This window comes from Clinocottus analis, unplaced genomic scaffold, assembly GCF_023055335.1.
Source record: "Clinocottus analis isolate CAN_PGR_092001 unplaced genomic scaffold, fCliAna1.0.p SCAF_16, whole genome shotgun sequence".
Classification (NCBI taxonomy): domain Eukaryota; kingdom Metazoa; phylum Chordata; class Actinopteri; order Perciformes; family Cottidae; genus Clinocottus; species Clinocottus analis.
In genome coordinates this window covers 8,839,584-8,852,019 of record NW_027175887.1, presented here as the reverse complement: position 1 = coordinate 8,852,019, position 12,436 = coordinate 8,839,584, and the positions used below count along the sequence as shown (strand labels likewise).

General features: G+C 43.5%; 1 protein-coding gene across 9 annotated transcripts in view; it reads right to left on the bottom strand.

Moving 5' to 3' along the window:
* LOC137786763 (BAR/IMD domain-containing adapter protein 2-like) overlaps positions 1-12,436 on the bottom strand; it is a 47,409-nt gene that overhangs the window by 27,528 nt on the left and 7,445 nt on the right. For 8 of the 9 annotated variants that reach the window (XM_068578848.1, XM_068578849.1, XM_068578855.1 and 5 more), the window contains exons 2-3: positions 7,519-7,594; positions 4,564-4,650 (exon numbers count right to left, since the gene is read on the bottom strand). In XM_068578848.1, the coding sequence (XP_068434949.1) occupies positions 4,564-4,650; positions 7,519-7,594 (163 nt within the window). Of the gene's footprint in view, positions 1-4,563; positions 4,651-7,518; positions 7,595-12,436 lie in introns of those variants that run through there. The other variant, XM_068578857.1, reaches the window with a different exon arrangement.

The window sequence follows — 12,436 nt, the reverse complement described above, 5'->3', positions numbered from 1 at the left end:
GGGTGCTTATTTAAATTCATCATGTCAGAGTTAACTCTTCACCCGCCACCGCTAACCTCTGCTCTTGACGTCGACATATCACTTAGCCTATTAGACGTCACCAATTTTGCAGCAGAGATTTTACGCATACGTCCCAGATCCACTTACCTAAAAAGAGACGACTCTGATCTGATCAGTTTGTAGCTTCATTTTCCCTATGTGAACCTTCTTTTTCCAGCCGGTAATTATTACTGGGAGGGCTATGAGGTGCTTTTTTTTGGTGGACCGTCTCCCCATCATCAACCTACGAAAGCAATCCATCGGTTGACTACAAAGTGACCCCAGTTATTTCTCTAATGCATGTTATTTCCCAAAAGACATGTCTTTGTGCTGAATCATGTGTGTTATTAAAACATGGCAATTAGCAGGGTTATAGCAGCTGATACGAGGGGAGAAAGATATTTGATTTCCTCTGGCTGGGAGGCTGAACTGTAAGCACTTCACATTCCTTTCAGGTTCTTGAAAACCAACTAATCAGCCAAATGGCCCAAGAGCGAGTTTATTTTTAATTGTTAACCACAGGATAGGATGAAGGAAAGCCATAGCAACAATGAAATACTTGTCTGTGAAACACACAATACATGCACTAGAATTAGGCCGCTAGCTTGTAGTCTAACTTTTACATATGTCCGACCAACAGTGAAACACACCCAGCCAGGCACAGAGCAGATCTCAACCTTTACTTCACCTGAAGAAGCTAAAAGAACAGGCTGAACATACCAGTGAATGGGTTTAATAAACTAACTCTAGTTTGTTTTTTGCAAACTGTTCTTATGTGAGCTCCGACAGAAATGTTATCCAGCTGTCACAAAATCCAAACATTCGAAATTCCATTTGAAACTGAAAAAAAACTGACTGGTTTTCTTATTTCACAGTGTTTGGGGTGGTAAGCACTCCAGATAATGTATGTGCACAAGCAATGAAAGAGTTTTCCATGATATGTCCCCTTTAAAATCCCACAATAAGCAAGAGGCCAAGCCTTCTACTGACGGGACAACATGGCATGCAATGGGTCAGATTAACTAGACTCTTGTTCTTCCGTTCACTGACACACAAAAAGAGTTGCGTAAGCGCATAATCATGCAACCAAACGATTTAGGAAGTAATCCGAAGAAGAACTTTTGATTGAAAAACCATGAGTAGGAAAATGCGATGAAAGATAAGACCATTTTCTGAGTTTGTTAAGCGGAACAGAGGCAGAAGTAATCTCTTCAATGTTCAAACATTGCTAGCTGATTCACCCGACTCAGCCTTTTGATAGCTTTTTGTAAAAAAGTCAAAAGGTGACTGGATTTCTGGCAGTTTCAACAAAAGATAAAAGGAGCTCTAGGAATGATGGCAAGTCTAAATACTCGGAATTTCAGGAATAATCAGCTACGAGTGGTGTGGAAAATAACAAGCCTTTTAGTTCAGGAATATAAACAGTGGAGAAGAGCTGGTCAGGGAAGGTCGTCATAAATATGTTTCAGCCCCCTAAACTCTACATTTCCAAAGAAGGGTTGGAAAGCCACAGATGTCACTGAGGTAAGTGCTTACTACTTTCTCATGAAGAGGGATAAAGGAGGAGGAGGATGGCAGAAACAGACGGAGAGAAGGGAAAGAGAGGGAGGGCATGTGTGTGCGCGTATGCGTGCGCGCGTGTGTGGCAAAGTGACAGGCAATGATTAACCCAACCAGAGGAGGATATGTGGGAGGAGTGTGTGGGAGGAGTGGGGCTGGAGAGAGAGAGAGAGAGAGAGAGAGAGAGAGAGAGAGAGAGAGAGAGAGAGAGAGAGAGAGAGAGAGAGAGAGAGAGAGAGAGAGAGAGAGAGAGAGAGAGAGAGAGAGAGAGAGAGAGAGAGACAGACACACTCTTTAGGCAGAGATATACACAAGTGGATTAAAAGAGCACTCTTGCTGTATAAACACATAGAAATGACAAGAGATATATATGCACAAAAAATGCATACAACCATGTAAGTATAATATGAAGACATTCATGCACATACATTACTAACACAAGGGAGGATTCATGTGTGAACACACCGTTATAAAAGGAATGAAGTAAGACTCAAGCCACGGGTGAGCGCATGTTCATTCGTTGATAATAAAAACAGCAAGAGCGGGTATTATTTCACAAGGTAATTTAATTCCCGGCTTAAAGCATACTTCAACACGTGTGTGTGTGTGTGTGTGTGTGTGTGTGTGTGTGTGTGTGTGTGTGTGTGTGTGTGTGTGTAAGAACGGATGAAAAAAAGGGAGGGAGCGTGGAAGAGATGGAGAGCAGCTGCCGACTCTTAGGTGTGTAGGTGGGACCATTTGCAGGCCGTCTCTTACTGAGCCTCTATGGAATTAACAGGCTTTAAACAGGTGCAACAAAAGCTTAAACTCATGCTTCTGAAGGTGTGTGCATGCGCAAATAGAGACAGGCTATAGAAAAAAGGTTTATTATTGATACCAGATAACCTTTTTTTTTATAATTAGCCAATAACTCAACATTAACATGATGCCAACAGATCATGTGAATGATTTCCCGATGGAAAATCATGGATATAGTGTTTATTATACGATGCTGAGTTCACACTTATGTACATATCCATCAGTTACTGGGGCAACAGTTTCAAATCTGGACGACAGAGCCTGAGTGTAGTTAAAATATACCATGCGAGCAACAATCATCACGCCTCAGACCAAAAATATACTTCTCTCCAAGCCTTAATATCCCCTCTGTGTTGTTGATGTTTAAGTCTGCATGAATACACACATTACGAGCAGGTGCAATTATCTATGAAAGACAACGTTACCATAGGGAAGAGGAACAAGTAAAGCCTTTTGCATGTTAACATCTCACATATGAGATATTACATTCCATATAGAAATTCAAGAATATCATTCTTGAACTGAATGAAGATATCTTCAAGCAATAGTTCACATCTGTATTATTTGCGTTGTGAAACTCATCACAGAAGCTGAGCCTTATTTGGCAAACCTCTAGCGCTCTCTTTTCCTCCAATCTGTGGCTATTTCTGTGCTCTAGCACCGGTCAAACAGGAAACTCAGAGCTTTGGGACTCTTGCCTGCACGCGGTCCGACAAGAGGTCAAGGCACCGGCGGCGACCTCTGGGCGGGGACTCGAGAGCAGGTGGCTGGAAAATAAAACACAGATTCTTCCCTGGGGAACCACAGTGGCACGCAGTGGAGTGCTGGGTGTTAGCTGCCGTGTACAACAAACAACAAGGGCTCATATCTTCGCTACACCACCGTACAACTGCACTCTGTAAAGACAGAGAGGACAGCTCCTTTCAAATATCCAGGCCCTTGCAGAGCTTCCTGCAGGCAGGGCTTTGGATCGGTTTATAGTTCCCACAGATAAACTCGTGACAAAAGAGGTGAGCAATTTAACAAATCGCAATTATGAGCAAATTCCAAAATTGCCACGACAATATGTGTAACAACAAAGGCAAGTTGACCAGCGCGCAGAAGAGTGCCACCCCACGTTTAATAGTTTCTGACCTGACCTATTCTATAAAATAACCGCTCGATGTTCGTGCCATAGAAGAGATTAGATCGTCCGTCAGTCAGATCACGTACACGTTGTTCTCGGTTTCGAAAAGTTCAGCTGAGGATTTCTGGCTTGGAAGAGTCCGCTACTGTAAGCGAGGCTCAGTTCAACACGAAGATACTGCTGCTGTATCAATGGAGAACCTGGCAGATATAGAGCTTTAGAGAGGGAGAGAGAGAGAGAGACACTTGCTGAATAAAACATCCTGAGAACACTTTCATGTCGGCTGGGCTGAAGGAAACCCTAACTAGATCTCAGCTCCACTGAAACAAAGGCCCCGTCGAATCAACAGCTACGTACACGCAGATCAAGCAGTCAAAAGTCCAATCAGTGCAAAGGGAATCTCTTCAAACAGGAGCTGATTTCCCATGGGCTGCTGACAGCAGGTACACACCGACACCCATCACCAAGGAAACTATTCACTATGAGAGGAGGACCAGGTGTTGGTTGGCCATTGACCTCTGAGCGCAGACACACACACACGCACACGCACACGGACACGCACACACACACACACACACACACACCAAAGTGAACAATGTCCAACACCTGATTTACGGATAACAACATTTCCTCACAGGATCAATACAAACCGCGAACCAGAAAATATAAAAAGGCTTTTTCCCAAAAAATTCTCAACGACCGTCTATAGTGTTGTAAATAAATGATGTTCAGCTACCTGCTCGCTCATGGTAACATTTTGTTTCCTCCAGAAAACAAACAAACAACAAACTGCTTTAGAACTAAAAAGATTGAGGAAAACACTCCAACTGAAAAAACACCTCCCGTACCGACCCACACACACGTCTCTCTGAATGCAAATTAGCTTCCGCTGCCAGTTTTTTTACACAGTAAGTTGATGCGCATGTGAGTCCGTGTGTGTGTTTGTGTGTGCGTGCGTGCGTGTGAACTGATTTTCCAACAATAATAAAGAACAAGTTGATCAAAACATCCAGGGCATCAGGTGAATGTCAATCACTTACCTAAATCTTTGGATCCTTGACTTTCACTGGCCAGTTCACCCATTCTGACGAGAGCATCAAAGTACCCTTTGGCAGCAAATGTCACATCTAGAGACAGAGAGAAGTGAGAAGAAAAAGTTAAAACAGTGCAGCGTGTCTCTTAAAAGAGGAAAAGACAAACTGTAATACATTTTAGCTTTGAGTGAACAAAGTCATCAGCAGGTTGCCCTTAAACGTTTGAACCCTTTCCTTCGACTTCTGGTTTTCCTCAGTTTCTGAAATCGATGCATTGATGCTGCCTCGCAATTACTCAACATCATCTTGTTGACAATCTGCACGCTTGATTGCAAAGCGGAAATTATGTTCTGACAGATAATCTGTGCTTGATGGGGAAGCCACACAAGCATACAAATATGTTTTCCGTTATGTTCCGTTTCTGGCTTGGTGTTATATTGAGAAGGCTGGTTTATTATCAGCACAATGCGTATGTGAGCAATTTTAATATTTAGAGGTTTTTTGGCACGGAGTATATTCCCCCAACACTTCACAGGCAGGCAGTGCAACTTGAATGTTGCACAAAACTCACCAGTTTACACTCAAACATACAGACATCAAAGTGAGTCACTCAGCTTTCTAATGCGTGTTTAACTTTTGCTTTTTTAAATTGTTTTTTTTATATTGGTTATAAAACATCGTTGTGTCTCCAGTGAATAGTAGAGTCACAGTGCTAACCCCATGCTGATAAACACCACTGGCCTTTTCCTTTTTCCATTCCATTGCATATTTTTCGTCAATATGTCTGAACATCGGACAGTAGGTTGACACGGTGGCCAGGGGACCTGTATTGACAAAGCTTCAACACTGGATGCTGTAATGTGCAGGGTGGTGGGGGTGGTGGTGGGGGTTGATGGAAGGTACTTTTATATTCTAATGAAGTTGTCCATTTGTTAAAATCCCTTTTTAAATGAAGATAATCCAAGAGTCAAGGAGAACAAGATGTCACAATTATGTACAGATGTTCAGATGTGTGCACACATACCTTCTCGTGTGCACACAAAAAGCTTGACCTCTGCTCTATATCTTTAGGATACACAAAAACAATCAGCGAGGTTACGGCTAACCTAATCAGCAGCCATATCTCCTCCTCTGTCTCGCTGACTAAATAAAGATCAAGGGGACTCCTGGTCGTCCAGATCAATATCCCCTTCAGTGCCTATTATTCCAACTGCGGCTGTGCTGGCCAATGAAAGGTCACACAGGGCAGAGTCAGCTTCCAGTGATTTCTGCCCGACTGCCATACAGCCTGCCAATCGGCCCATCGCCAGTGAATAATGGACGCTGCTTTTAGAGGTGAATTCAACAGCGGTCCAGGTGACAGATGGGCCCCGTGCCTGCAGACAGCTGCCAGGTGAGAGACACATTTACAACAATAGCCAGGCAGGGGCAAGCTAATTCTAGCAGACAGATGCAGCCCTGCGATACTGCGATGGAGGAAGTCTCCCAGGCTGGAAGCCTCGCAGCTCTGCTCAGAGGCTGAGGCACATATGCTTATGCTAATCCCAATTACAGCTGAGTCAACGGCAGAAGACGGCGTGCGTTTCCTCCTTCCTCTCTGGCTGGGGGAACACCTGAGAACTGAGAAAATCCTCTAGAGCATCGCGGCTGATTTCTCTTCATTATGCCAAACAGACACCGTTGCTTGCCTTGATGTGGAGTGTGTGCGTGATGGTGTGTGTGTGTGTGTCTGTACACGCGAGTTTGCACATCTGCGGTGGGGGGTTTGCGAGAGCAGGATTTTGGGAGTTACAGCAGATTTTCAAAGTGATCTCCAGGCAGCAGACTCTTTCTTCTTTCTCAATGCTGCTGCAGCAAGTGAGCAAGTGTGTGTGTGTCTGTGTGTGTGCAGCTGAAGGGCGGCTGAGTAGATAAGCTGGATATGTACAGATACTTTACTTCTGTCTAATGAAATGTGTGGCGAGGGGCTCGCAGAGACAGACGGAGAGGATTACCGGATATCTAATTGTAAAGTAGACAGACATTGGTAGGGGAGGGGCTCGTCTTAGAGCTGCGGATCCATCACTCACACTTCACTCTACAGAAGAGGTGGAAGAACCACATCCTTAATCAAGGCATCGATCATTCTCCGTACTTGCATCGTCCCGATCACGCTGTCGGGGGACTTGTTTAATAAGTTCTCGGCTGTGTTCTGTCGGCAGTTTAGTCACTCAGTTTTATGCATCTGTTGCTTTTACACTTACCAAACGCTGTTAGAACTAACGACTCGCTGCTGTGTTCGAAAACCTGGAATGGGTCCATTAACAGATTTCGCAAGCCTACCCATTGAGCCCTTTTGGCATTTCTGGTGCTGAATAATTTCAGTGATTGCACCATATGGGTGGAAGTGTGTCCTCCCATCCCCCTGCCCCCGCAACTCAGAGCCTCTTAGTCCCTTGGGTCGAGCCAATTCTGCAAAGTGTGTCTTTAATGGCTCAGCCAGTCTGTCTCCTACCTATACCAAGGCCAGGATTAGTTATTGTGTGTGGTAGGGAAAAGAAGGCGAAAGAACCCCAGGTTTCAAAAAGGGGGGCACACACTAATTGCTGGATTAGTTGGACTACGGGGGTTTAGCCTTGCGTTACGGTTGAGGGACCTTTTGGGGAAAAGTTTTCGTACTTTGTTACAGTCAGTTAAAGTCAGAGAAATGAAATATCTCAAAAAGCATGACGCAGTTTGCGTTTACAGAGCGACGAACATACATGCACATGTTTCCTTTTGTGAACTCCACTGCTGACAGAGGCATCCTCACGCCTGCATTAGATGAGTGGCCTCTTGTATTCGTCAGAATTCACAAATACAGGAAGGTGGATAGATATACGAGAGAGAAAGAGACCGAGAGAGGGCTGGCTTGGCTGTCTGCCTAAACCTGCAGGGAAACAGGGAGCTCGGAGAAAATAAAAGAGAGAAAAAAGGACTTACTGGCAAGGGCCTTCTCATAGTTCTTCCCCATGGCAACAAAGTTCCGTAAGCAGGGGTTGAACTGCTCCATGATGGTCTGAAAGAGAAAACAAGAGATAAACGGGAGGTAGAGGTTTCACTTATCAACAGAGCGGGGTCAAGGGCAGAGAAGAAAGACTTACACCTTGCTCTATTCATTCTCTATCGCACCCCTGCCCCTCTCCCTCTTCCTCTGACATACACAAACCTCCGTCAGCTGCACAGAATCTGTCTCGCACAGAACAAATAGCCACCGACAGAATCTTTGGACACACTAAGTGGTTGGCTTGAATGTTGATAAGGGCAGAAATGGCATCTTCCACCCACATCCTGTCCTCTTACAGAGGCAAATAGTCCAGGTGGGATGAGGCAGGGGAGGCTGGGCTTGATGATATTGTGGCAGAGGAGTGGGTTGGATACTAATGGACTAAAAAGTATGAAATTTGCATCGGAGGGGATGCATGTTGTTACCATGTTGATATAACGGACACTAAGGGTCACTGCGGTGGCTCCAGAACAGAGAAGTGTCGATTCTACAGACATGCCCAGAATGAATCAGCATCTTGACTACAAATTCCAGCTATAACATATTTCTTTATATAATGCATCCGATCAGAAGAAACAATCACATTTTTACTATGACAAGAAACCAAGCAAATGTGTTGTCATTGCAACAGCAATATGCGCCGTTACTGCAGAGATAGTTTCACACTAAGCTGAGGACAGAGTCGGTGTAAATGCAGAGGATGCATGAAGCCTGCCATCTCCCACCATCACAATTTCTTCCTCCTCCTCCTTCTCCTCCTCCTCCTGTGCTTCCTCCAGGGCTTCCTCCAATTAGCCGGTCCCCAGTCAGCTAGTCAGGAACAGCCAGGGGACAGAGAGACAACCACAACATTGCTGCAGCAGCAGTCTCGACACAAGCCATCAAAACGGCAGGAGAACGCTTAATAATCTACTTCTAGTCCGGATTCACACCTTGGCAGAATGATACGGCAAAGTGCCACCAGTGCCGACCTGAAACAATCTAGCAGCTCATTTGGAAAAATCATCAGCCTCTCATCTTCAGTCAGATTTCAGCATTTTTGCATTCATCTTGCCGTCTGTCTTTTGTTTTTTAATGAAAAAATTTGGATAGGACGGTGCGTGTGTGTGTGTGTGTGTGCGCTCGCTGTGTTGTGTATCCCGTCAGGACTTAAGGTTCAAGTGGCTCGAGTGCAGCACAACCCACCTACAGTAGAAATAGTGAGTCACACATACACCACTGATACCGTCATTACCAACAGCAACTCTTTTACTATCCCTCTCCATGACTGAGCTTACATTGACAGCCGATGCTGCCAAAAGAAACTGGACGAGATTACAAAAACAGGGACAATGAAAAAAGATGCCGTTACCACCAAGAACAGCGGATGTGGCCTTACCTATTGTAAATAGTTTTAATTAAATTGCTTCACTTCTGCTGATCATCAGGCATACACTTCTATCCGTATTATGACGGACTCTCTGTAGGGCTTCATCTAGCAATTAATCACCTGATTATTTACTTGATTTAACTGATCAAATGTTTCGTCTGTTAAGTCTCAAGTAGCATTTTTTTATATTCAGTTTACCTTTTTATACGACAAAAAAAACAAACACATTAAATCCTGATATTTAAGAAGCTGGAACCAGCAGATGTTTGGCGTGTTTGCTTGAAAAACTGGTTTAATCAATTATAAAAATAGTTGCCCATTAGTTTTTATCTTGATCAACTAAATATATTAAGTGTTGCCGCTCTAATGGTTTACAGAGTATTCTGGATTCCAGAAGCATCCAAATTGTGTCAAAAGTGTTTGAACACCCTGGCAGAAAGTGTAAATGTGTAACAAACGTGAGCAAAAAGACAGGTGCACTTCAGGTTCCCATGGATATTGGCTGGCTGAACTCTCCGTTAGGCTCCTGTCTGTTAACTGGGTCTCGCCCTCAAGCAGAATGGACTCTACAGCAGCTCTCAGGAACACAGTGAGATTCTTGTGAGAAGCTTCTTGAGAAACAATTGTTCCTGAAAGAAGAAATGTCCTCAAAACCGAGAGCCCATTAACACTGCAGACGCTTGAATACATCGCCAACTACTTTTTACAGGAGGGCACCGTGTCATCTTATTTTTTTTCACATAAACTCATCCCCCAACTACCACAAAGAGACGGTGGAATGAGCTTTACAAGTGAGTCCAATAGCAACTCCTGTTTAAATCAAATCCCTTTATTTACCATCTGGCTCCGCTCATCTAATATACGAGAAGAAAAAAAGAGCATAATTGGGGAGAATCTCATCTTCAAGCACAGACACAGCGCCGCTTTAAAAGAAGGTATCCCTGCTCTCGCTGCCTCTGGGAAGATAAAAGACCCACACATCCCTCGGGACCTAGCTAAAGAAATGTAAATACCTAAATGTTTCTTCGCTCTGCCTCATTTCCAATGCAGAGTGCATCTCATAAATGAGGATAAGGTCACGTGAATGTGTGCAAATCGCGCACACGCACAGACACACACGCACACACGCACACCATTCATGCATCAGCATGTACTTGTGCACACACCTACATGAATACAAGGCTATATAATAAAGAGTGGTGGTGTTTCAAACTTGTGGGAGGATTGCATAACAAAGCAAAGCCCCGTGCAGCATCATTACGGCACACTCTCCCACTGAGGAGGACAAAGGTAGCGGACATAAGCCTGACCCCCTTTCTTACACAAACTCTACACGCTCACACACACACGCACGCACACACAAAATGCATGCAGTTATTGAACTTAAAGCATTAGATGATTAGCCACGGATATAACTATTACATAAGAGATGAGTTTGCAGCGACATGCAGCTAAGGGGGAGTGTAGAGGAGACACATAATACAAAATAAAAAAAAACTGTGAGGTTGATTCTTACTCCATCTCTTCCCATTGTTGCTAAATGTGTCATCCCAGTTCTCTTGTACTACATTGTTACCCTAATTGTGGCATTTAATTGGGAAATGGGGCCAGGAAGCACTTGGCATTATGCGACATGGAGGGAGAGGGAATTGCAAGGATGGAATATTTCAAGAATTAAGAGAACATGTGTATATGTAATGATGTACTGTATACCCCTTCCCATTGAAACACTCCTCTGTATTATCTTTCACTTAAAGAAGCAATGAAATAAGAACTATGTCACAGCTGAAGTGTAATTCTTTGCTTCCTTTGCAGAGACAGAAGCTGTCCATTCTGCGGCTGCCTCCACAAGTACTGAATTAATTAATTATCAGCACTCAGGCCAAATATTGTAAATGAGACAATTAAAATGAGGGCAAAGAATTGTCTCCTACAACTTTCATAAAATCAGTTTGACACCAATTTGTGTCGTGAGGTGAGACGGGAAGAAAATGGAGAACTCGGGAGTACGAGCATTAAAGACTGCAAACACAAGATTGATATGAATTTCTCCTCGGCATGGAAGTAACAAACAAGCCCAGTGTGTGTGTGTGTGTGTGTGTGTGTGTGTGTGTGTGTGTGTGTGAGAGATATATTGTCAATTCAAACTATGGGATATTAATCCATCTCCACTCGTTCTGTTCCGTCACACAAACAAAAACGCAGTAATGGCACGCAAGGGAGGTAATTTCAGAGCTGATTAGAATCAGAAGGAAATCACACGCAATCAGAAGCCAGGATGCCATCATCATCATCATCATCATCATCATCATCTGTTCCTTCACGCCTTCGCCTCGCTCCTTCCTCCTCAGCTCCTCCTCTACATGGCAACCAGACGCAAACCTGAAAATGTCCAGAATTAGCACTGCAGCCACCAATTATTGTATTTGTGAGAACTGTAGTGGCACGTCACGTGGCGACAGGCAGCCGAGCTTAATGATGTAATGTATAGGAATGTATATTTTAAAAAAGAAACGGCTGTCATGTGATGCAATTGTGACAACCCCACAGATCGTCTGTTCTTTTCCAATAAGAAGCAGTGTGAGTTTATAAAGGGTGTCAATCAGCTGGGACCTTTAGCATGAAATAACTTCTGTGCCAAGAGAAACTGGTCAGGTTTCTGTGTATTCTCCCGTCTGGTTGACTCCACTGATGAAGAACAAGGACGAACCAGGAAGAGACACCACAGGATCTGGGTGTCTCACCACCTCGACGAAGTGGTTTCCTGGGGAAAACCCTGTGTTGCACATGTTCACACGCGAAAGGAGAACACGACATGAACATAATGTTGAAAAAAAAAAAAAATGCTAATTGTATGGCATCATGTTTTTATGTTATTAAATGAAGCTACAGGATAAAACTAGTGGCATTACTTGTGGATTGTTTAGTGAAAATAAAAAAACAGCGGGGCAGAGAAAAAGCTAAGTAAACACTTTTCCTAATTTTTGGTTTTAAAAACGGTCAACAGTTTTACAAATTCATGTTGCAACATGCAACATGCAAGTGCACAAGAAATTAAGTTAAATTAAAATAACACCACTCAGTTTTGCGCAGGGGAAGCGTGTTGGTGCAGTAGATGATGAGTATATAGATTTGCAATGCATGAAAGACACCATGCTGCCTTTAGGAGCATGATGGAAATATCTGTATAAAATGTACATGGAGGAACAATTTAACAATTGAGTCAGTGATGATTTAAATGTTAAACATAAACAGCAAAGAATTTGTGGAGTATTTTGTCCAGGGTCAGTCTGGTTTACTTGCCATTTCGGGCTCTTCTCTAATTAATTAATTTAGTATCAAGGCCAGTTACCGCTTATGACGAATTGTACAAATAAAAAATATATATATTCCTTTTGCTGTCATAAGTGAGAATGGCAGACTTGTATGCTCTATTGGAAAGACAACAGCCACTTGTGAGAGGTTGCATTCCGCACAAATCATAT